Source organism: Triturus cristatus, chromosome 5_2 (genome assembly GCF_964204655.1).
Source record: "Triturus cristatus chromosome 5_2, aTriCri1.1, whole genome shotgun sequence".
NCBI classification, from domain to species: domain Eukaryota; kingdom Metazoa; phylum Chordata; class Amphibia; order Caudata; family Salamandridae; genus Triturus; species Triturus cristatus.
Window position 1 is genome coordinate 267,054,828 of NC_140588.1, and position 26,753 is coordinate 267,081,580.

Consider the following 26,753-nt stretch of genomic DNA (forward strand, 5'->3'; position numbering starts at 1 on the left):
AGCCTGATATTTCCCCAGTCAGAGCTTGGACACCTTTGGTACTACAAGTAAAATCCCTCTCCCTTACAACGACTCTGCGGGCGTGTAATGGGAGAATGGACTCTGACCGCCCAGCAATAGGGACGTTCAACCGGACAGATAGGGTCTCCATCATTGACTATGTAATGATAGAAGCTAAAAACTGGAGTAAGTTAAAGGACTTCAAAGTTGAAAAAAGGCAGGATAGTGATCATAACGCTCTGATTTTAACTTTGAAGCCAGGGTCTTTCGGGTTAAAAAACCCTGAGACTACATTAAATGTGGCAATTCCTCCCCTTGTATTATCTAACAATCGCAGAAGGGTGAAATGGCCTCGTCTGGCAACGTCACCTTCACAACTCGCAAAAATGTATCAAACTGCGATACCCTTGATAACCCGGATGGCTGCCGAAACAGGGCTTACGCAGGCAGTGGAAATACACAAACAGCTAGTGATGGGATTGGGGGATGTCTTCTATCCAATAGCTAGAGCAAAGAGGTATGTGCCCAAAGCTTTTCCTTGGTTCAACACTAGGTGTAGGGAACTAAAAAAGAACCTTCTTACAGCAATCAAACTAAAAAACAAACCCAATATTCGAGATGCTAGACAAGCTTATAAGAAGGAACTGTCTAGGAGTAGATCGGAATGGGAAGAAGAGAGGTGGGAAGCGCTGAGGGATGCCTTAGTGACAAAAGACGCTAAACTTTTTTGGGCGCTAGTGAATTCTTCTATAGGAGGCAGTGGGGAATCTTTTCTGCCAAACATTGCTCCCTCAGTATGGGAAACGCACTTTGCCACACTGTATTCTACCCCCTCGGTTACCTTGGAGCCACCGAATAGGGCTCTGACAATACAATCAGATGATCAACTCTGTGTTTCATCGGATTTAGATCCTACACACGAGTATTGTCTGCAGGAGTTGTCAGACTGTGGAAACCATCCTGGCCACCTAAGAACTAGGAAGCGGACGACTTCTGAAAGTATTGAGAAAATCTCAATCAAAGAAGTAGAATCTGCTATTGCCAGACAGCCCCCCAACAAAGCTCCAGGGCTCGATAAAGTGCCAGGCGATCTCTTTCGTTCACAACCTAAAATCTGGGGACCCTATTTAGCTGTATTATTTAATGCAGTCTTGGTAGGAGTTAATCTACCAGACACCTGGGCAGGGGCTGAAATTGTTCCTATTTACAAAAAAGGTTGCCCTTTAGTTCCCTCGAATTACAGGCCTATAAGTCTCCTGGATACTACACAGAAATTTATGGGCCGGATTATATTAGACAGAATACTTGGGTGGGCGGAGGAGAACAAGATATTAAGCACCTACCAGGCAGGGTTTAGAGCAGGGATCTCGACCTTGGACCAGCTCTTTAGATTGCAGGTCTTGTTTTGGAAGACCGTAATTCTGGGAGGGGGTAGCCTTTACCTGGTCTTCGTAGACTTACGGGCTGCTTTTGACCTCGTGCCCAGAGAAAGTCTATGGAAGGTCCTGGAAGATCTAAACCTCCCGCCCTACCTGCTAGAAGTTTTGAAGCATTTCCACAAAGAGAATTATGCCCAGGTACGCTGTGGGAAAAATGGAGAGCTTTCAGAACGTTTCCCCGTTACTAGAGGAGTACGCCAGGGCTGTGCCCTGGCCCCCACTCTCTTTAGCCTCTAAATTAACGGTTTGGTGGGTGAGTTAGACAAGGTTAAGAATAGTGATGTACCTCGGTTGGCATCTGGACGGGTGCCTGCTTTGATGTTCGCAGATGACACTCTATTGCTGTCTCGAACCTCTACAGGCATGCAGAGGGTATTGGATGGCTTCGTAATATTCTGCGCATCGTGGGGGCTTGAGATCAACTTAGAAAAGACAAAGTTCATGATCTTTGGCCCCCCGAAGCGCACTCGCCCCTGCCCAGTCCTAAATGGCATCTCTTTAGAAAGGGTTGGTACTTTTGTCTATCTGGGTGTCACCCTGACTGAAGATTTTGGCTGGGGCCCTCAGGTGGTTAAATCTGCCCTGAGGCTCGCACAGATAGCGGGGGGTATAAATAAATTCCAAAGGAAAACGCTATTTAAACCAGTCTCCCCTGGTCTTGAAATATATAAAGCTCAAGCTAGACCCGCTGCAATGTACGGTGCTGAACTCTGGGGCCATACCCGTGTTTTGGCCCTTTCCAAGGTCGAACACACATTTATTAGAAATTTGATAGGGCTCCCTCAGAGCACCCCGCTGATACCCCTGAGATTAGATCTAGACCTAGAGCCCATTTCTGAACTCCTGGCGAGCAGACCTCTCCTGTACTGGAGAAGGTTGTGGACAGCGCCAGAGCTCGATGATTATAGAGCTGAGTTCCTAGCAGTTTGGGATCAGCTGAAGAGTAGAAACATACCTTGGCTATCCCATATAAAGGCCACATTATATCAGATTGGTCTTCCGCAATTATGGGAGACTCCTGAGGAAGGCTGCATGGCGGTAAAAAGAACGGAGCTGCTAGCTCTAGTTAGACAGTATAATCTGGATCAACTATACCGCTTATCATCCATGGGCAGGCTGACCACGGAATTCCTGCAAGTAAAATTGACCCCTAGCAGGGAGGAGTTCCTAGACCTGATTCAACCTCCCAGAGCAAAGAAATTATATATCCAACTAAGGTATGGTTGTCTCCCAATTGGGGAATTGACTTGCAAGTAGACGGGAAGAGATGCGGGGGTTTGCCCTGTCTGCAATAAAACCAAAGAGGACCTTGCTCATGTTTTATTTTTCTGCACCGCCTATAATGAAATACGCAGAGTCTGGCTTGTGCCATTGTGCAGAAATTTGGGACTAAAGCATTGTGCACAAGCCTGCAGGATTTTACGCTATGACACTTCCCCCCCAATTGTGTTCTCTGTTTCCCGTTTTCTATATGGTATGTGGAGAAGAAGGTCTGCCTTGATAAACTAATCAACTAATTACTTTTAATATTAATGGAATCTAATTGTTTATTATTGCTACTTTGATAACTGCTGTTTAATAACTTTTTATCCTAAATGCTGAATTATTTATGTATTTTATGAATATGTATATATTTTATCTGTGCTTTTATGGTCATTGACCGAAATAAAGCTATCAAAGTGAAGTGAATTGACAGTGAATGAGAATTTTTTGGTTTGTCTCACACACATTAAAGGTTTAAACCCAGGTACTTCAGAAGTGAAAAATCCAGAGGGATTAAATGGGCAGAACCCAGTTCCAACATATACCCTTGCCAGCTGAAACTAGAGAAGAAGCTAAAGATTACTTCTGGGCACTGTTTCCCAATCCAAACTGCATGGAGGCAGAGGTGTATCCAAAGATCTGCAATCTTCTGGAGGATTTGTGGAGTACATTTTTGAGTGTTTCTAATCTTCAATTTAACTTGAGTGTTGTCATCACTCAAGTTAAATTGAAGATTAGAAACACTCAAGAAATGTATCACATAGCTTGGGCAGGTGTTTACAGGGGTAAACCTCAGAATGTGTCTCACCCACTTAAAGCTCTCCTGGATGAAAGTTAAAAAAATGCCCCATTACAACATTGTACATCATCTGATCACCATTATAAGAACCTCCCCCAGAACATACAAAAAACTGTGTACACATGAAAGACACACCATTAAACAAGTGTCTGTAGTCTGGACCTGCTTTTGTCAGCAACAGAGAGTAAGGGAAAAATTCAATTTTTAGTGCTTTGTATAAAAGGTACTAGCCATGCTCACACAGTACTCAACAAATCCTCCAGAAGATTGCAGATCTTTGGATACACCTCTGCCTCCATGCCATCTAATTCTAGAAACATGAAAAGATTATCTCTTCCCCTAAATCTCCTCCCATTACACACAGCCCATCTCAAGGCCTATTATCCTAAAATTCACCAGTTACCGTGAGACCAACTTGGGTCTTCCAACAGACTTCAGGATCAACAAGCTGTTAAAATGACATATTTTTTTATTTACAAATATTAAATAGTATAACATAGTTGAAAATAAATTTTTTACTAATTGTAAATAAAAATGAGTGGGTGTGTAAATAAACTGGAAAATGTAATGATCTCCAAAAGACAGATTTAGGATCAATATGAATGACTTTCCGCAACTGTGTTTTACAGATTCCTGTGTATCGGGGACTAGACAGGCCAATACTTGGAGAGCGAATCAATGCATCTTATTTCCATGGAAAGGATGGCCTGGGTGATGTTCCGGATCCAGATGCCCCTGGAATTGAAAACATCCAGAAAGAGCATGCAGTAGATATCATGGTCAAACTGGCCACCAAACATGCTGGACAGGTAACATATGAAATCATTGATATTTAGTTTTTTTAATCTATTCTGTTAGTTGGTTAGTTGATCAGTCATGCTGTCTGTATAATGGTTCTTCAAATGTATGTATATGGGAATTGAACATTATATAACTCAACTGCTGCTGTTTAAACATTATGGACTGTAGAGATGATTAGTATCAAGCAAACATCAGTTTTCAGTTAACTCGTTGTCCCAAGACCAGGTAATGGCACATAAAGATAGTAATTGACACCAATTATTGCATGACTGTTAACGTGATATTACTGCCTCTCTCCCTCAAAAGCCTTCATCAGTTTTCTGTTGTGGGACAGCATCAGCTGGGAGCCTGTACTAGAAGCCGCAGACTACAGTACAAGCAACCCCATACATTCTCATGTTTTAAACAGGTTATGGAACTAGTTATGGAAATTTTTATTTTTAGATTTCCTTTTCTCAAGTGAACAATTTCCCTGGGACATCTTGGCAGTGGGGATTAAGGCATTACAGTGTGACAAAAAACGTACATTTTTTGAAAAGCCAGTTTTTAACAGTCTTCTAAACCATGATGATTCTTAAGCGATTACCAGCTCGTTGATCCACAGTGTGAGTAAATTTATGGGGAAGACCTTGCCATGCGCTTAATTTCTCATACAGTCTGACACTTCTAGAAAGAGGACCTCACTTTTGTGCAAGTGTATTTTTTCTGACATAGAGTATGACTTTTCAGAGGAATGAAGGACCTTTCTAGTTCCAAGCTCTGTCAGTTCTACACAGATCCTTGAACTGATCATTTGGTGCATCATGGGATAATGTAGGTTCCATTGGGCTGATGAGACATGATCATGCCTCCCTACTCCTTACACGAAACAGTACAATGTTTTGAACCATTGATATCTATCTATCTATCTATCTATCTATCTATCTATCTATCTATCTATCTATCTATCTATCTATCTATCTATCTATCTATCTATCTATCTATCTATCTATCTATCTATCTATCTATCTATCTATCTATCTATCTATCCATCCATCCATCCATCCATCCATCCATCCATCCATCCATCCATCCATCCATCCATCCATCCATCCATCCATCCATCCATCCATCCATCCATCTATCTATCTATCTATCTATCTATCTATCTATCTATCTATCTATCTATCTATCTATCTATCTATCTATCTATCTATCTATCTATCTATCTATCTATCTATCTATCTATCTCTCCATCTATCTATCTATCTATCTATCTATCTATCTATCTATCTATCTATCTATCTATCTATCTATCTATCTATCTATCTATCTATCTATCTATCTATCTATCTATCTATCTATCTATCTATCTATCTATCTATCTATCTATCTATCTATCTATCTATCTATCTATCTATCTATCTATCTATCTATCTATCTATCTATCCATCTATCCATCTATCCATCTATCCATCTATCTATCCATCCATCCATCCATCCATCCATCCATCCATCCATCCATCCATCCATCCATCCATCCATCCATCTATCTATCTCCTATTCTGGTCAGCGTTTGAGCTGCACTGAACACATTGCGAGTAGCCAATCTCTTGTGGGCAATCAATCAGACATGAATGGGAAGCCACTGCTTAGATTTAGCTCTGTACATAACCCCTTATGGGCAAGCCAGTCTCTTTAGACAGTAAAGCTTCCTGAAGCTTACTAAAGCTCCTTTAGGTTTGAAATCCTCACTATGCCTTGCCCTGATCATTTCTCATAAGTCCTTTTGAGGCAATATATATATTTTTTAAATGATAAATTGGTTGCACAGTACTTCAGTGGTACCAGCTAAATACCGTAATATAGGCTGATTTAGCTGGTACTCGACAGCGCTACAGAATGTATTTATTTTTTAAAAGAGTTTTTCTTTTTTTAAACCTGAAAAGGTGGTTCTAAAGAGACTTTTTTTTACCAGAAAAAGTGGTACTACGAAGGGAAAAAAATTGTGCTTTTACATTTTTTTGTGTTTTTGTTTCTGTGGTGTTGAACTCAAAAGCAAACACAGGGCTTAAGAACTTGAAAAAAACAAAAGAAAAATGATTATTGTCCTTGGGACTCTGGTCTTTCGACACCCACTTATCCCTTACAGGTCTTCTCTGCTCTCCTGCAAACATTCTTTTATGGCAGCTGCTGCAGCAGGAGGTAACCATCTCCCGGTAAACAGGATTGTCACCTGACTGGCCCTGCCTCAGTGGACACACAATCACCAAGTCCAATGGAGTGTCCCAATGTTGAGGTGGACACCTCCTGCAAATTGATGAGCGATGTCCTTTTTGAATTGCAGTAAGTTGCTTGTGCACTTGCAGACCCCTGTGCCAACTACTACATAGAAAATGCCACCCATCGTGCAACTGATATACATGTTCATGAAAGCATAGAGACTCCTTCTTACATAGTCAGATAGTGACAGAGGGACTTATACATTCACTTATTTATTTGGAAACTACTTATGTATGCCAGAGTATCAAAGACATTTGCATACACACCTACAAACCCCTCTATTCCCTAACACAGGCACTGAGGTATTCGTTTAGACCCTTGCATAGACATTTAGAGAGTCATAGAGTTACTAAAACAGACACACATATATGCAACACATTTACTTAAACATCTCATGGCACTGCTACAGGTGAACTCCTACACTCACTCACATATGTATCCGAGTAGTGACACAACCTAGTCATCCATCCAGACAAATAGTCCTTTAAACACGGGTGAGGCCTATTAGTGGCATGTAAATCCCCTTCGTAAAGTCTTAAACCCATATTTTAGTAAAGATAACTCACCTCTGAGTAAAGCTGTAGGTATGCCATAAAGCACAGTGCTTTTTGCTTAAAAGATTAGAGGTATCCTTTTGAGTTTCAGTGAGTTACTCATTACTTGCAGACCCCTATGCCAACTACTACTTAAAGTTTACCACCCATAATGCAATGAACATACATATTTTCAAAGACATAGATAGTCTCTCCCAGCCAGTCAGACAGCGACAGAGGAACTTATAATTCACTCACATAGTCCGAAACTATTCATGTATGTGGCAGTATCAAATGTTCAATGAACCTTGTCAGTTCTGCGTTGACGGTCTTCTCTGCAACTTTCACCGCGAAGGAGAGGAGTGAGATGGACTGGTAGTTTTTGAGGGCTGTTGGATCTGCTGTGGGCTTCTTAAGTAGGGGCCTGACTTCTGTGTGTTTCCAGTCGTCAGGGAAAGTCCTGGTCTTGAAAGTGGTGTTGATGGTGCGTCGTAATTCTGATGCGATGGCGGTGACGGCTCTGCGGTAGATGTGTGTTAGGCAGGGGTCAGTAGGGGCCCCTGCATGGATGCCTTTCATGGTCGAGGTGGTCTCTTCTGTCGTGATTGGTGTCCAGGCGGAGATGGTGGGCCGGCTGGCATAGCCAGACGGCGGGGTGGCTGTGGAGTCCGGCATCTGGGTGTCAAAATTGTCGTAGAGGTTTTTGATCTTGAGGTGGAAGAAGGATCCGAGCTTGTCGCAGAGGTCCTGGGAGGGGGTGATGTCTGTGGCTTGGCTGTGGGGTTTGGTGAATTCCTGGATGACGTGAAAGCATGCATGCAGTTGAAGAATATGGATGATGTTATGAGATGAAGGATGGTGGTCCTATTCCAAAAGAGGTGATATACTAGAAATGTTGAGGAAGTCATAGTTGTACAGAGAAGGAGTAGACAGACCCCTGTATATAAATGGGACTGTAGCAGAATTTGAAGAGTTCAGCAGAAATCTATCGATATATTGAGGTCTTTTCTACGTACGTTACCAAACAGAAGTCTAAAACAGACTATTCTGGCTTTGCAAGGATTAGATCCATGCAAGGTTAGAAAGTTTACATATTTACAGGAGGCAGTCACTAGCATGTCTATCAAAGAAAGTGTGCCAAAGCACCTCTCATCATTTCTGAATGTTAGCTGTAAACTACATGCAAATGCGAACATCAGTTAGAAGGCTTTACTATGTCAAAACTCCTGCCCTATGTTTCGGGGAAATGAACAGAGTTCTTTTGCATGGTACAGTAGCAGAGGTAGAAAACGTTTGTGATGATGTTCAGTTTCATTTCTTTGTTTCTGAAGTGGAGTGTAGGGAAAATGAAGACTGGTTATCTACAGGTGCAGTGGAACAGGACACAAGTATTATTTATTTGTAGAGGAATTCTTTGCTTGCTACACACAATAAACTATGTAAGTACTGTTATGATACGTTGGAGGATAATCAAATGCCAGCTAGGTCAGTCCATAACAACTTAGAACTAGTTTCAATTCCACAAGAACTTCAAGTTCTATATGTGTATGAATCAATTATTATACAGTCTTTACATCCATTCCATTCTATAGTCCGTAAGGCGCCAAAGGCAGGGAAGTTACCTCCAACAGAGTTACTGAAAGTTCTTAAAGGTAGAGTAGTGTACTTGCCATTAGATTTCAAGCAGAATATTGAAACAGTAGGGGTGCAGAGAGATTTTAAAGAAGCACTTATTATTCTAGTCAATGATGTCCCTACCAAGAGTAAAAAAATATGGCAAGAGTTAGTGGATGTTAGTAAAGTAAAAAAAGCAGCATTATATCTGGTACAAAATTATTTTTACAATAAAAATGTAGATGCTATTCAAGATGTAACACATAAGGAGGGTGACACATTACTAACAAAATGTTAGATTGAAAAGGTGGAATGATCCAGATCAGAAGAAATTTATGAACACTACAGTATCCACCCTCTGCATTCTAAAGAGATTGTTGGTGATGCTATTGATCTCTTTCAAATGAAAGAGGAGCTCCCTTGACTGTATGGGAGAAAAATTTAGAAGTTCGGTGTTTTCATCATATCTTCCCCATAGGAGTGGGCGGTAGGCATGATGGCCGGCCTGTATAGATACCAGCAGCTGAGTACAGATGAACTAGACTACATTCAGAGGACCCTAGATTTCGCCAGTGTATTCCCTATATATTTCACTTTTTATCTGAGAGTGACTTGTCAGGACTATCTTTTGCAGTAAACCACATTCTCCAGACAGGACTGAATCTGCAAAATATCACAGCAAGGGAATTTCTTGACAAAGTTCAAGGAAAAGATGAAAACCTGGAATATAACTTGATTATTTTGAAGGCGTGTCAATGTGGTACTAATGAGTATTGGTATCAACATCATGGCGAGTTCAAATGCATGTTGAGAAACCTAAGAGCACCTACTTGGGCCCTTATTTATGAAGGGCTTGCACCGCTAATGCGTCACCTTTTTGTGATGCTGTATCGGCGTAATCAATGCACCACACTGAGCCCTATTCACAAAGTAACACATCTAGGCAGATGTATTACTTTGTAAAGGCCTGCAATACATTATACTTGCGTCAGGAATAATGTATGCAGGGTGGGCGTTCCCCTGTAAAAAAGCCTCATAGGAGTGGCACAGTGAAATTTATGAGATATAACTACACCACTTCTAAGACTTGACTGTGTCAAAATCCTTAATGCCGCTTCAAGCAGGCATAACAGTTGACACAGGTCTTTTCACATGGGACTCGTACATGGGTTATGAAATAATGATAGAGTTGGGTCAGTTTTCTGACACACTCCAGCAATGCATTGTATTTGCACCACCGGATATGTCAGAATTCCTGACATATCTGTAAATCCTTGCTCCATGGAGCGCCATATTCTAAATATGGCTTATCTGTGGCGTCGTAAGGATGGCTCTCTGAAAAGTGACATATCGCTGGTTTTGCCCAGCAATGTATCACTTTTCATAAATAAGGACCTTGGTTTCTAACAGTCAGTTGTGTAGAGTATGCATGGGATGACCTCCTTGATTTCTTATGAGAAGCAAACTCAAACATAAAAGACATCAATCTGAAGACTGCAGGAGCACATTGCTCATAGGATCCTGCAAATGTTTGCAGATATTTCAACCACATGTTTTAAACCATGGTGTCTTTCATCTACAACAAAAGTAATCCTCCTCTTGGTCAAGTAACTGATTGCTTTTGGCATAAGGAGTACCAAGCTAGAGGTGCTCCACATATTCACATGCAGTTATGGATAAAAGATGCACCAAAATTTGGAACAGACAGTGATGACTCTGTCTTGTTTTTCATAGAACAGTATGTGACATGTGCCATTCTAAAAGAGGGTGGTGACAGGAGCTTGAGGCAACAAGTTCTACTGTTTCAAACTCATAGATGTGTGAAGTACTGTCGATGAAAATACAGATGCAAAGTAAAATTTTACACAAGATGCCATTTTGGATTCACATGGCCTGTCATCTCAGAAGGAAGAGTCAACAGCTTTTTGTCTGTACACGGATATCACTGAAAAATACATACAACCTTAGAAGAACAGAGACTTCCAAGTATATTAATGACTATAACCCAGTGATTCGGAAGATGTGGAATGCAAATATGGATCTACAATTTGTGGCAGACAATTCCATTGCTGTTGCTCACTATGTAACTACATATATAACAAAATCAGAGAAGACAGAGATGAAAGATATGTGAGACAAGATTTCTGCAGAAAAGAGTCTTACAAAGAAATTGTACAGATTTAGTTTGAAAATGCCTTTCCACAGAGAAATAGGATCTGATGAATGTTCGGACAGGTTGAGCTTGGCTAGTTTGTCCTCCAAGTCAAGAGGAATTGTGTGGGTAAGCCTTGCAAGCAGTCATAATACAGTGTTAAAGTCTTTCCCAGAAATACAGTACCTTGCAGAACTTGATCCCGTAAGTACAGAAATTCTGAAAACTAACATGCTGGATACATACTACCCAAGAAAGAGTCCCCATCTTCAAAACATGTGTCTCTATGAAGTACTTCAGCACTATACATATAGAAGTAATGTAACAGAAAACATAGAAGTCGGAAGATATACAGTACTTGGATGTGACGGTTGTTTGATGAGACACAACAAAGGAAATCTAATTAACCACAGAAAACTAAGTTACTAGACTCTGGAGAGAAGAGTTTTTCTATTTGGCACTTTTGCAGATGTTCAAACCATGTCATGCTGAATCTGATTTACTTGGACACTATCAGGCACATGCATCAACCATTTTTGAGAGCGCAAACAGTGCGATTTGCAAAAATCGGCCGTTTGCACCCGCAAAAAAGGCATTTGCGATGCATCAAGGTTCAAGGCACACGCAATTTGAAGATTCGCAATTGTTTGCGATTTCTCAAATTGCGATTGCATTTAAGGAATCGCAATTTGCGATTCCTTACATGCAATGCAAGAACCACTTTAGACTAGTGATTTCGCTAATTGGGGGCGCAAATTACCATGAAGATAATCTTGATGGTAATTTGCAAAAACTTTAGTGCATTTTTCAAAGTTTCATGTTGCGCACACACATGCCCTTGGGGGAGTACTGTGGTGTGTTTCCAGGTGTCTGAGTAGGCGGCTATAAAACTTTTGCAAGCAGGGTGAGGGCCACACTGATAGGGTCCAGTCCTTTGAGGAAGACATGGTGATAGCAGTAGTCTGAGGATTCCCTGGAGTGTATGGACTGCATGGTCATGTTGGTTTCTTGTGTGATGATGGATGACCATTTGGTCAGGGTGATCCTCTGGGTGTTGGTTGAGATGGGCAGGAGGACTACAAAGATGAAAGGGTCAGGTTGGGGCATGAAGTTGTCAGAGATGCTGCTGATCTTGCTGCTGAAAAATACGAGTAACCATCACACGTATGCACATTTGTGATGTTTGCTAATTCCAATAATCAACAAGAATAGTGCTGAATAATAAGTAAAGAGCAAAGTGTGCCATTTAGCACTACTTATATAACAAGTGTAGCAGACCTATGCATTATGGCAACTTAGGCACTTTTGTATTGAATTTGATTGTACATTGGAAATTATTTTAAACTACATTAAACCATTCTAAAAATATATGTAATTTGTCCTTGTTGCAAATACCACAGCCATGCACAAAAGTATTAATGACTGATTGTTATTGTTTTGTCCAGCTGACTCTGATTGCTACTGGGCCACTGACTAATCTGGCTATGGCAGTGAGAATGGATCCATCCTTTCCAAGCAAACTTAAAGATTTATATATTATGGGAGGAAATATGGAATGTAAGTACCTTTGATACATTAAGTAATTCTATTCTAAATGTTCAGAAGTGACAGATGGCAGTGAGAATGGATCCATCCTTTCCAAGCAAATGTAATGTAAGTACCATTGATACTTTACGTAACTCTATTGCAAGTGATCAGAGATAACGCCTACTAACGCCAACAAGACCAAGTCTCCTGCAATGTCCAAGAATCTGAGTACTTGGTTAGCAGTACTGTTAATTCTTTTTTCTTCTCAGAACATCCTTAAAGTTCTTTTTATGTTTTGAATTGTTTTGAATTATTTGTATAGTAAATATGATATCTTTAGGACTTCAAAGTGCGGAAGATCCCTTTCCACAGTGATGATACAGTAATAAAGATGCATGACTAAGTATGGTTTATAAACGGTGCTTAAAATCAAACACAATTTTACAGAACACATATGTTAGAAAGATATGACATTAAGAACATCTAATGTAGGGAATGGAAGATGACTAGCTCTTTGGAAATCAACAAATGATCAGCAAGACTATAATGTCCGTGAAAATTGTAGGCGACAGACCAATGCAGATGGTATAAAGCTAACATCAGCAAAATCCAGTTCTGTTTGATTTTCTTTGTGGCTAGATCTGTTGAAAAAGAAATTGATGTACAGCTAGAGGTGTCTGCAGAAAGCTTTATTATACTATAAAGTTTCTGATCAAAAAGAGCTCTATACTCCAGCCGGGGATTCTGCTATACATGGTATGTGTGAGCTATCTCTAGTGAACTTGTTGTTGCAACATCAGTTGTCTTGAGGCCTCCCACCCTACAGGCTACTCTGAGCTTTTTAAGGGACATCATTCTCCAGGCTAACTTTTCAATTTCATGGATCTCCATAATATATCATACTTTAACTGGCCTCTAAAGTAGTTAACACCACTAATTACCAACAGCTCACAATAGCAGTAAACAATCAAAACTCAGAGCCATTTTCCTCCCAACACTACTTTGAATAAACTAGAAAGTCCAGCTGCATTTCCTCCCTCTATGGGAGAGCTTCCCTAACTACACAACGTGTTCTGAGAAAAGGATAGAAGAAGGCAGTGACTATCTCTGTAAGTTCATAACAATGGCATTAAGGTACCACAACAAAGCTAACACAATATGCCTATCTCCCACAAACATCAGTCACAATTTCCACTATTTATTATGCATACACAAAAACTGCAAAATTGCATACTGCACATCCATTTATGTAACCCAATAGCCCACTGTATCCTATTCCTCACCACACACACATATACATTCTCAAAAGTGCTTCATAATTCTTTCAATCGGAGAACCTTCAAATTGATCTTAATCATATATCTTTTAGCAATGAATTAAAAAGCTGTTACATTTATTTTTAATTTAAATAAAAAAAATATTATTCTGCCATTCCATGAAAAAGAAAAAACAATAATACATAAGTTATTCAGAGCAAGACGCACAAAAATTGACAATGAAGAACAGATGAAAGTAGGGGAACAAAGATCTGCGTGAAGAGATAAATACAAAGCATAATAGCAAAGAATATCGGGCTCATAGAAAACCGAACAGTATTTCATTAACTGTTGGAGAGACTTAGACTTAACATACAAGCACACATCAATAAAACCACTGGCAAGTTCATAACGACAGCCGCATTTCCTACCGATTCACACGTTCAGCCAGTTTCCCCCAGATTTTTTTCCCTAGTTGTTGTTTTCTATATCCCTTACAGGTATAGAGACTAAACTTCAAAATATAGATTGCCAAAAATCTGGCTCTTCACATTTCAACAGACGGAGGCTCTCTATCAACCCAATTAAATGCAATACATAATCGGGCCACAGCAGCTTCTAGGAATAGCAAATACCGTCCCTCCCATAATGATTGATTAGACAACATCTCATCTATAATACCAAGCAACATCAATGAGGGTGTAAAAAATAACAGGTGCACCAATAGTGTCAGTCAAAAAATACTCTATCTCCTCGGTTAACGGTCCGAATTACGGGCACAGAAAAAATAAATGGAGAATCCCCGCCTGTTCACACCCACAGCGTTTACATTTGCCATCTGCTTGTAGTATTCCCTCCCGATTAAGCCTTAAATTCCATTTTTGGTTCTGAATCTCCAAATCATCTAATTGAACCTCTAAATGCCTGTCATACAATTGCCCAATTCTGTTTTACATGCAAATTCCTTCGATTAGGGGAGTCTTTATCATCATGCCCAGAGAGTTTTTATTTCTGATCAAAAAATCACGCACTTGTAGAAACTTAAAAAAATCAGATTGTGAGATAAAATTATTTTGTAACTCAGAAAGAGCTGATTTGGGAGTCCGTGAAAAAGTCATGTAATCTACTTTTCCCCTTAGACCTCCATCTCCCCATCACTGTATCCCAAATTATGTGGGGGCAATACCAAAGAGGCTGACGTTCGTGTATATTAGCAGATTAGCCCCAGCTGGAGAGATCGTCTGACTTGCTTCCAGTCTTTGTGGGCGGCTATCAGGACCTTGAATCTAGTTGTTTTTTAGTAACTAGGCTCCACATTCGTAAACAGGTATCCCTTTGCTGCGGTCCTCAGCAGCATTTGATATGTGGATGGGGCCTCGGGTTCGTCTATAGTGTCCTCCCCCATTATCACAATGCCCATATTCTGTAAAAGAGAAGCCCAGTACTAGAGTGTAAAACTGAGAATTGCTCATCCACACCGATTTTTGTGGACCGGCATGAACTTCATGGCTCTTCGAGATTTTTTCCAACTCTAAATAAAGCTGAAGCAGATTGCCTGTAGTTCTAAAGGGACCGCTCTGAAGAAATGCAAGACTTTTGGCAGAATACTCATTTTTAGGACTTTACATCTTCCGACCAGTGATAGGTGCAGACATTCCATTATTGAGCTCCCTTTTAATCTTCCCAAGAAGAGGGGACAAATTTATCTCTACCAATTTGTCGAGACACAATCTAATTTGAATCCCTAAGTATACTGCCTCATCGACCACCCTTAGATCCTCTATATAAGCTTGTTCAGTACAGACAATCTGTGTTTTAGTTGTGTTTAGTTTATAGCCTGATACCAATCCAAACTGTTTGGCCACCCTCTCAATTTAATCTAGTGCCATTACTGGTTCTGGAGTGACAATAGCTATATCATCGGCATGTGCAAATGCCCGAAACACCTCTTGCCTATGAAAAATAGACTTGATAGTCATATTGCGTTCCAATAACCTTAAGAAAGGGTCAATGTATAAAGCAAATAGGAGGGGGGAGCAGGGACACCCTTGTCTTGTACCTCTAGAAATAGACAATGAATCTGATTGAAGACACATTACATAGATTTTGGCGGTGGGCATTCTATACATAGCCCTAACGGCTGTTATAAACCTATTCCCAAACCCTAGCCAGCGCTTCACTGCCCAGAGGAAGTCCCAGGAGACACTGTGAAACGCCTTCTTGGCATCCAGTAGGATCAGATCCATTAGAGCTTGCTGTATGTTAGCCTAATAAAAAAGTGTCACCTCCCGTCTAATATGGTTGACCGTGCCTCTTTTTGGAATAAAAACATGTTGTCTGCGTGACACTAGCGGGGTAATAACTTTGGCTAAGCGAGTGGCCAAGATCTTTGCATAAATCTTGCCATCAAAATTCAGCACAGATATAGGTCTGTATGAACCTGGCAGTGTGAGTGATTTGTCCCTTTTTCTAAAAATAACAATATATGCCTGATCCCAAGAAGGAGGAGCCAGTCCCTGCTGAGCAGCTAGAAATGTACTCAGCATATCATTATGCAATTCCAAGAAGAAGGTTTTATAAAACTTGAGAGGAAGCTTATCAGGGCCAGCTGCCTTGCCCTGTGCAAATGAACAGATGTCCTCCTAGATTTCCTCCTATGATATAGGGGCATCTAGAAGGGCTTGATCTTTCTCTGTAAGCTTACTGCTGTCTAGATCACCAAACAGTTCCTTATAGCCCTCTCTAGAACTTACCAATCCTTCTATACAGAGTTCCTTATAGAAATTGTTAAATAAAGAAAGAATCTCCAGTGGTGTTTCCACTAGTCTGACAGATGGTTCCTTAATAGCTGCAATACTCTCCCCACCTCTGTTTTCCTGATCCGTCTGGCCAAAAATGTACCAGTGGTCTAAACGTATTCATTGCATTCTCTTTTGTATAGTGAATATTTGCCAGCAACCTCCGAACTCCAATGCTGGCTGATTTTAGCCTTGCAAACCATGACCAACTCCTGTGCCTCAGTAATATCCTGATTGTTTTTTAATCCCTTAGTGAGCCTCAGTTCGGCCTAAGCTAGATCATCCAATAGTTCCTGAATAGCTCTCTTTTTCTGCTTTTGCAGAAACAGCCTAAAACTGAGAACCCCCCCCCCCTTATTCCAGCTTTTAAAGCATCCCAGACAATCGGGCTGGCAGCTGTATTGTAATAAGATTGTAAGAACTGCGTTAACCACTCTCTAAAGTGGCTGACAAAGGTTGTCTCAAGTAACAACTTTCTATGAAAATTAAAATAACCTCGAGGTCTGAAAAACCCCATCAGCACAATATCAAGTATCAGAGGATAATGTTCTGAAAAGACTCTCGGAAAGGAGTTTATCTTGACCCCAGCCACATGGGTAGAAGACATAAAAAAGTAATCCAATCTATACAATTTATTATGCGGAAAAGAGTAAAAAGTGAACCCAGGATCAGGGTGCCTGTGTTTTGCCCAGACATCTATAGGTAGAAGGCAAGATGTCTGCTGAGTAGTCGGCCAATACAGTCTCTACCCCAGACCAATCTAACTATTTCCTCCCGTTGGGAACGTCACCGGAGCTGACTCAGGTCAGAGTGAGATGATTTGGGCTCCTTACAGCCTGTTACTTACCCGGTTTATACGGCGGTCTCGGTATTTGTCTCTGGAGCGATCTATCTGGCGTGTCCCCTGTTCTTTGCCTCTGACTCCAGGACGAGAAGCCGCAATGCCTCCGAAAGCCGCACGAGGGACTCGGACGCACGGCTCTGTCAGCTCAGTGATCCCGGGAAATCCATAGCTGCGCTGCAAACAGAGAGCGGCCCCCAGCATATACACATACTACCAAGCCAACAACGGGTAGCTCTGAGAAGCTCTCTGATGGGGGCACCAAGAAACAGAATCCAGCACCTATATTTGGACAAAAACCTATCAGTAAAAATCAACTTTACTGGAAACTAATCCTGTAGCATCCTTTCTGCCAGAGGTGGAAGTTATCGGCATCCCTTCAGAGTCATATACAGAGGAGAATACCTCACAAGAAGACACTACTGACCAAGGCAATGGGTCCACTGGGCTTGAGGGCGGTTCTCACACAAGGGCAGCTGAAGGAGGGTAATGTCCCCTACTTCTGGTACCCACCTTACCTGACAAAGCAGCCAGTATTGATAAGGGCATGGTGACCCTCAAGGTACAGGGTCCTCAACCTATAAGGAAAGACCTAAGGGTGCACCGACCTACCATGGGAAAAGTCAACAGGCCCAGGTTGGACCAGGTGACACTACAGGGGGAAATGAGGTCGATTCAGGTGATACATTTTTCTTATTATCTGACCCTTCCAATTCATCTGGTGACGAATAATCGCACACACTCACCAGCCAAGTTTAGGGAGTAATTCGCCTGTGAGCGGTTGGAGCGATTCAAGCAGCTTGTATCTGGAGGAGGAACAGAGTCCAGCGGTGGGCTCTGCTTTTCGCACGTTTTGCAAGAAACCTCAATCAGATGCAACGGAGCTGCAGGAAGGTACTCTATCATGGCATTACTCCTTCTCCCCGGCTCTTGATGCTTCTGGAGAGTGCCTCCTGAAGTCGACTCAGTCTAACTCAGCTGCTCAAGTTAGGGTAGAGGAAGTCTCGTTGAATGCTATATATCAAAGTATTATGGAACACCATGAAGAGACAAGATCAGAAAGTCAGAGAACCCAATCTGCCTGTTGCAAAATGCAGAACACCATCTGCTGTGTCGCAAAATCTTGCTCTGCATTTACTGAACGGATTGGGGAGGCAGAAACCATATTTCCACACTAGAAGATGACCTGACGGCCCAAAGAACACTGACTGACTCACTTAAATCCCAGAAGGATGACACCGAGTGGTAGCTCGCTGAGTTGGAGAACCACCAGCGATCAAATAATCTCAGGATACTTGGGATTCCGGAGGGCGTCCAGGTCCAGATGTCTGCAAGTTCATGGTAGAACTTTTCTCGGAGGCCTTTCCTGAACTATTTCAATGGGTCTGGGGTCATGAAGTGCAGAGGGCTCATAGCTTCCCATTCAAAAACCATGCTCGATCTGGTCAAAAGAGTGTAAAACCTAGGGCTCTATAAATTTCTTTGAATAACTTTTTGGTGCATCAGGCATTGTACGACCTTGGAAGGCGTGACAGGAAAAGGTCTGGGAAGGGTCACAAGTTATTTGTGGGACCTGACTACTCTCAGGTTACTGTAGAGAAACAGTGGCAACTTAGACAGTTAATCTCAGCATTTCAGAATAATGCAGCCCAGATGTTTCTATTAAATCCTGCTAAACTCAAGATTGTCTTTAGGGATGAAACCCATTTTTTTCCTCTCTGAAATCAGAGCCAAAGAGTTTCTGAAGACCCTTGGGTCCTAGGCAATATGCTTGGTGGGAGTATCCTAAACGGGGAACGGAACGGAATAATGTTTATATCTATTTCACTTTTTCTGATTTTTATTTTTTTTGGGTTGATTTTGGGATATAATTAATGACATTTTGTGAATGGTTGGGGGGTGGAGTGACTTCCATCACAACGAGTCTAAGTGGTTCGGTAGTCTCCATGGGTGGGTGGTTCCATAGAGTGGAAGAAGGAAGGATGGAGTCTTGGGGTTTCCGGGCGGATGGAATGGGTGGTGTGGGTTTGGGGGGGTTGGAGAGTTGGCACAGAGTGTTTTGTTGGGGGGTAAAAGAAGCCATTTCATGACAAGTAGCAAGCCAAAGAATGATGAACTATTGTGCAATTCTGAAAAAGTTCCCGATATTGCACTCTTTTCTTTGTGTGTTCATGTTACTCTAAGGAAGGGAGGAACCAGACTTTGTTTTCTTGATGTTTTAATTGATGTCTGTGGATAGAATCCGCATTTGCTCCATCAATATATGTGGGCTTAATGACAGAGCAAATAGACATAGAGTAGGGCTAGAATTAGGTACAATCCTGTCAGATAATGGCTGTATACAAGAAACCCACATCCCATGGGCGAAGAGTAGGTTTCTGTCTGAATTGTGATACATCCTTCTAGCCTGCACATCCCATAGTATCTCGACCCGAGGTGTAGCCATTCTTAATAGACATTCAATTTGCACTGCTGGCAGGGTTCTTTCAGACCGCTATGGTGGGTGGTTGATTGTAGAATGTTGTATCGGCATAACAAAATTCACACTCTGCTCGGGATATGGTTCAAATGTCGATGAGTAGCAAGTTTTCGATTTCCTCAACTTGGAACTTGCGTCCTGGTCAGTCCCTCTGATCTTGTGCGGGAACCTGGATATTCATCTAGAAGTGTCACATACTCAAATGATAGCTGGAAGCTACACTGGTAGGAAACCTAAAGTCTATAGGGTACTAGGGCGCTTAGTTATAGACCACAGCCTAATAACCTGTTTCCTCTTGTAGTTGAATTCAACTTTTATTATCAATCAATCAAATCAATCAATCAGGTGTTTGTTAAGCGTGACTACTCACCCATAAGGGTCTCAAGGCCCTGGGGGGTGGGGGGGGTCGCAGGTTTGAGTCCATCAAGGAGGTTAGGTCAGTCCATCAGCCAGGTTTTGAGGTTTCTTGCGAAGATGGGGAGCGATGTTATCTGTTTGAGGTGGAGCGGAAGGTCGTTCCAGGCTCTGGCTACGTGGAAGGAGAAGGAGCGGCCTCCCGATCTTGTCTTTCTGGTGTGGGGGACCACAGTATAGGAGAGCTGGGCTGATCGTAGGGTCCTTTGGGGTGCGTGGAATTTGAGTCGACTATTCAGGTATGCTGGTCCCGTGTGGTGGAGGGCCTTTTGAGCGTGGGTTAGCATCTTGAAGGTGACTCTAGCTTCGATGGGGAGCCAGAGGAGTGTGCGCAGGTGCTGGGAGATGTGGCAGTTTCTTGGTAGGTTGAGGACCAGTCTTGCGGCGGCGTTTTGAATGTTCTGTAGCTTGCGGGTGAGGTTTTTGTTTATTCCGGCATAGAGTGCGTTGCCATAGTTGAGCCTGCTGGTGACCAGGGCGTGAGTGACGGTCTTTCTGTGTTCGACGGGGATCCATTTGAAGGTCTTACGCAGGAGGCGGAGGGTGTGAAAGCAGGAGGACAAGACGGAGTTGATCTGGTGGTCCATTTTGAGCTCTGAGTCCAGGATGATTCCCAGGTTGCCTGCGTGTTCCATGGGGGTGGGTGGGCTTCCGAGGCCACCAGGTGTCGTTCCAGGCATCGGGGTTTGGGCCCATGATGAGTACTTCCGTTTTGTTGGTGTTTAGTTATAGGCAGCTGTTTTTCATCCATTTGGCGATGGCTTCCATGCCTTCTCAAAAGTTGTGTCCGGCGGTGTTGGCTTCATTGGATAGGGAGAGGATGAGTTGGGTGTTGTCTGTGTATGACACAATGTTGAGTCCGTAGGTTCTGGCGATGGGGGCGAGCAGAGCCATGTAGACTTTGAAGAGCGTAGGGCTGAGGGAGGACCGCTAGGGGACTCCGCATGAGGTAGGTGTAGGGTCCGAGAGGAAAGGGGGAGTCTGTCCTGCTGCGTTCTGCCGGAAAGGAAGGAGTGGATCCAGTCGAGGGCCTTGTCATTGATCCCTGCGTCATGGAGTCTGCGTAATAGGGCGCGGTGAGAGACTGTGTCGAACGCCGCTGAGAGGTCTAGGAGGATGAGGGCTGCTGTTTCTTTTTTGTCCAGTAAGGTACGGATGTTGTCTGTTGCGGCGAGGAGGGCGGTTTCCGTACTGTGATTTTGTCTGAATCCGGATTGGGAGAAGTCGAAGATGTTGTGCTCTTCGATGAATGTGGCAAGTTGGCTGTTGATGGCTTTCTCAATGACTTTCACTGGGAACGGGAGCAGGGAGATGGGTCTGTAGTTTTTGAGGTCGGTGGGGTCCGCCGAGGGTTTCTTCAGAAGGGGGTTGATCTCAGCTTGTTTCCAGTCATCAGGGAATGAGGCGGTTGCCAGGGAGCGGTTCATGGTGTGGCAGAGCATGGATGCGATGGTGTCGGTGGCTCTGTTGAAAATGTGGTGTGGGCAGGGGTCCGTGGGGGCCTCGGAGTGGATTGACTTAATTGTCTTCAGTGTATCTTCAGTGGTGAGGGCTGTCCAGGTGTCGATCGCTGGCTTCAGGGTGTTGGGGGTGGTTGGTGAGGGTTCAATGTGTTGGTTGCCTTCATCGAAGTTGCCGTAGATGCTCTTGATTTTGTGGTGGAAAAAGGTGCTGAGTTTGTCTCAGAGGTCTTGTGAGGGAGGGATGTCGGTGGACTCGCTGGTGGGTTTGGCGAACTCCTTAATGATGTTGTAGAGTTCTTTGCTGTTGTGTGCATGAGTGGAGATTCTGTCTTTAATTGCTTTTTTCCTCGTTTTTCTGATGAGTTGGTGGTGGGCGTTGGTGTGCAGCTCTGAAGTTGTTGTTGGCTTCTGTGGATTTGGTGTTCCTCCAGGCTTTTTCGAGGGGGTGGCAAGTGCGTCTGGACTCTCGAAGTTTGGTGGTGAACCATCTAGCTTTCTTGGCGTGGGTGTTGTTGTTTTTCTTGAGGGGAGCTATGGTGTTGGCGCTGTCGGAGATCCATCTGTGCAGGGTTCGGGCTGCGGTGTTGGGTCATCGTTTTCAGCGATGGTTGGGGTGGAGTTGCTGAGTGATGAGTTTATCTGGTTGTCGGTGATTCTGGTCCAGTTTCTTCGTGGGAGCAGGTGCTGGTGTCTGTGGATGGTGGGTGTTCTGAAGGTGAAGTGTACGCATCAATGGTCATCCATGGGAGTTCGGTGGTGTGGCTGAAGGTGATGGAGTTTCCTGTTGTGAAGAGGGGGTCGAGGGTGTGTCCTGTTGAGTGCGTGGGTTCAGTCACAATCTGGCAGAGTCCAATGTTGTGGAGGTTGTCCTGGAGGGATGTGGTGCTGGGGTCCAGTTGGTTGTCGAGGTGGAAGTTGAGGTCTCCCAGTAGGGTGTAGATGGTGGACGCGATGGCATGCGAGGAGATGATGTCCGTGATGGAGTGTGCTCAGGCGGAGGGTGGATTTGTGGACGATGGCGATTCCTCCTCCCGGGTGGTTGTGGCGGTCCTTCCTGGAGATCTTGTATCCTTGGGGAATGGCGATGGGGATGTCCGGTCCTGAGGTGGTGTTGGTCCAGGTTTCGGTAAAGAATGCTACGTCCGGGTGGTGCTGTCAAGGAGGTCCCAGATTTCAGTGTTTGGGGAGGGATCGGACGTTGAGGAGGATGCATTTTAGGGTCTTCAGTTTGGTTGTGTTCTTGCGGGTGGGTTGCGCTGGGTCCGTGGTCTTGGCGTTGTTGCAGGTGTGCCGGCAGCGGTGACAGCTGAAGGGTCCGTGGGTGTCAGCTGGTGATGCTAGCTTGCAGTTGTTGTTGCGGCCTGGGTTGAGAGCGTGGAGTGCCGCTGGGTCGTAGCATTGACGGTGCAGAGATCCAGGGTTCCAGGCGCTGGTCGCAGTTGGGTCACGAACAGGCGCAGACAGGCTTGCCTTTGGCGCACCGGCGGTGCGGCCGCCATTAAGTAGGGGTCAGGGAGGGCTGGACAGCAGGGAGGCGGGAGCAGGGAGGGGAGCTGGATTGGGCAGGTCGCACTGGTCGTGCTGGGGGGTAGGGGCTGCGGGGGCAGCAGCGGCGGGGAAAAACGGGCTGAAAAAGGCAAAAGGCAAAAAGAGAGTGAAAAGTGCAAATAAAGCAGCAAAAGTGCAAGAAAGAGTGGAGGAAAGACACAGAGGACACAGAAGGAGAGTGAAAGGGATAGAATGAGATGAGGGTAAAAACAAGTGAAAAACAAAGGAAAGACACTGAAGGAGAGTGAAGGGGGGAGCTTGAAATCAGGTTAAAATGACAGAAAATGGAGGAAAGACCCAGAAGGAGAGTGATGGGGAGATAGAAGTGAGGGTAAAAAAACGAGTGAAAAAGGAGAGAAAAAGCAGAGCGAGAGAATGGAGACAGAGGTCCACTGGACCACCAGGGATGAGGCGCAGGTGAAACCTGCAGGTGGAGGAGGGCCTCGAACACCAACACTCGAGAGTGCAGGGGCTCGGGGGAAGGCCTCACTTAATGGTGGAGCTGCGAGGGAGGGAGAGCAATTTCACTGACAATGAGTCAGTGGTCTTGCTCGCCTGTCCCCGCAGGGGCCGCCATTAAGTAGGGGTTGGGGAGGGCTGGACAGCTGGGAGCTGGGAGGTGGGAGAGGGGAAGGGAGCTTGATTGGGCCGGTCGCACATTTAAAGTTCATCCTTGCGTTACAAAATCCAAATACTTCACTTCTTATAATTCCATTCTTGGAAAAATGTTCTTAAAAATGTCCATATCATAAATGTGTATAAGAATGATTCAATCTATTTTATTTATATTTCATTTTGTGTCTATATTCAAATATCATAATTACCCCTTGCCAAAACATGTTTTGCAATACTTGTTGCTTTCTCAATTCTAAAACCTAGCACAAACATAAAAAAATTGGTAACTTCATTGTTGTTAAAGAGATATCATGATCATCCAAATAATAACAACCTCTTATCCATAGTAGATATTTTTCATCCCTTTATTTGTATCTGCACCCCATAAAGGCAGAACAGGCTTTTCTAGTCATTCTGTTTCATACAGTTCCAAGTACAAGACAAAAACCTCTTAAAAATGGCATCTAAATAAATCCCTAAATATAAGATGAATCCTCATTTGCAATCGATGTATATGTCAAATTTGTCTATCAATCATATACATACATTAAAGGACCACATCATAGAATTTTCCATGTAAATGTTCCTTTTATTCACAGTTAAGGTATTAGTCTGATAATCTGGCGAGAACACATACAATGTCAACAGCTCTAAGTGTTCAGAAGTATGTAAATCAAATCAACAAACATATAAGCACATTCCGATTGTTCTAACAATTCAGTGGTTTTCAATTCTGCAATTCATTTAAATCTTTGATGATAATTTATGTGAATTTCTTCATATTATATCCGTATTTTGCTCATAGTTTTGTTCACTAAATGTATTATTCCCCAATTATCAATATTATTTCTATTCCAAGCTACTTAGTTAATTCAATGCAACTCATATTATACCTGCTCAATGTGTAGCTTTATTATTTTAATATAATCATTTTGTTTCAGGCCAGTTACCTAAATGTATCTTAAATAAGTAATAACTTAGTGTTGGGAAACACGATATATGCATTATAGGTTTCCAAATCCAGTTAACATCCACTGAACCACAATCTCAAACTACACCCATTCTTCCAAATCCATTTTCCATACACAAAACCGATGCCTCACATGAAGTGTAATTCAACAAATTAGAGACATAATTTCAACAATAATATATCCCATTTTAGCATACTAAACGCTTTACATTCTGAAAGCTTTCCATCATGGCAGCTTTGTAACGCCAATGTACTTCAATGACCGCTCTTTGCCATATGCTCCAAGCCGCCACTTGTAAACCTGGCTTATTTGTTCATGCAACTACATGATAGTATATTTATGTACTTCTTCATAGTCATTCAGCTATAGTGCAGATCTGACGGTTGTGATATGCCTTTTCCTATTCTCTTCAGACACCCTAAGACCACAACATGCAATTATGGCTAAATCCATCTCCAACGATGTGTCTTTTCAAAATCACTTTATATTCCATAAGTTGCAACCTTACACATTAAGTAATTCAGCAGACGAAGACCATCTGACTAAAAATAATAAAATCCTAGGGGCATATTATCAAGAACGGCGTTAAAATTATCGCCGCTTTAGCGTCAGGAAACTGCCGCTAAAGCAGCGATAATGGGCTTGATAATATGCCCTTGAGAATTCCAATAGAAGACCAGGTTCACACCAGAACATGGGCTTCTATTGGAATTCTCAAGGGCATATTATCAAGCCCATTATCGCTACTTTAGTGGCAGTTTCCTGCGGCTAAAGCGGCGATAATTTTAACGCCGTTCTTGATAATATGCCCCTTTGTTTGTTAAGCACGTTGTGTAATGAACGCCTATCTTCATGATAGATTGATAACCATCAGTGTCCTTAAGAGTTAGCTGTTTAATAGATGCTTCAACTAGGCAAAATCTGGGACTCCACTCTATGCAGTCGTACATTTTCTCCTGCCATATTAATAGAAATCTTCTTTCAAAAAATTAGATCACATGGGCCTTCAAAGTGGGATCACAACTGCAAGTAGCTCTGTTGGTAACAGACTATGGGACTTATTTAAAGCCCCTTGTGCCGCCGGTGCGTCACTTTTTGTGATGCTCCGGTGGTGCAGGAGCCTGCTCCATATATACCAGGCAGCACTAAACCACTATTTTTGGCTTACTGCTTCCTTGTAAATATAGTCCCCTTTAACACAATTTTCTGCATTAAAGGGGCGTGAAATGGGTGTTGCTGGGGGCGTTCCCAGCAACATCCATAACTTTTAGACACTGCCCCAGATATACGAGAAATTGTAACTCTGAGGCAGGTCCAAAAACGAATGCCTCCCCTGGGGAGGCACAATGAGGAGAATTATCTGCAACATACATAGAAAGAGGAAAAAGCCTCTGTTGATTGTTTTTGTGCAGGAAGGTTTTCCTTTCTGCACAAAAATAATCATCCCCAAGTCAGCGATGCGGCGAGCGCAAGGTAAGTAGTTTTATTTATTTATTTAATATTACTTATCCCGTCATCTGCTGACTGCCACCAGTCCCCACCTCACCGCCCCCTCGGCTCTTACCTGTGCGAGCCGCCACTGCAAATACCTAACATGTAATTCGAAAAGGGGATACCTGAAAGGAATACAAAAGATAACAGGGTGACTTATTCAATATTTATTAGTAGGGTTCTTTCTGTTAAAAATGGTTATTTTGACAGATTTGCATGCAGGTTTAAAAGCTGTAGTACTCAGGCTACACAGGTAGGCCTGTAGCTATGTTTCCTTTGTGAGTCTAGTGAATGACACTGCATGTTCTGCAGTCCACATGTGATGCTTACCTTTTCCATGCCATTAGTGTTTTTCTTGCACCATATACTATGGCCCTACTGAGAAGTCAATTAGGCCAATTAGAAGTTAGCCAATTTTCCCATGGTTTGGGGGTCAGAACACATACACTGAGGCCTGGACAGCAGTGCCTCGGTGTGCAGAGTTCAA

The 26,753-nt window shown here is 42.9% G+C and overlaps 1 protein-coding gene across 1 annotated transcript in view; it reads left to right on the forward strand.

Moving 5' to 3' along the window:
- The window catches only part of LOC146822856 (uncharacterized), a 90,796-nt gene that overhangs the window by 41,660 nt on the left and 22,383 nt on the right, over nucleotides 1-26,753 (forward strand). The window contains exons 2-3 of the mRNA XM_085607028.1: nucleotides 4,131-4,310; nucleotides 12,309-12,420. Of these exons, the coding sequence (XP_085463154.1) occupies nucleotides 4,131-4,310; nucleotides 12,309-12,420 (292 nt within the window). The remainder of the gene's footprint in view (nucleotides 1-4,130; nucleotides 4,311-12,308; nucleotides 12,421-26,753) is intronic.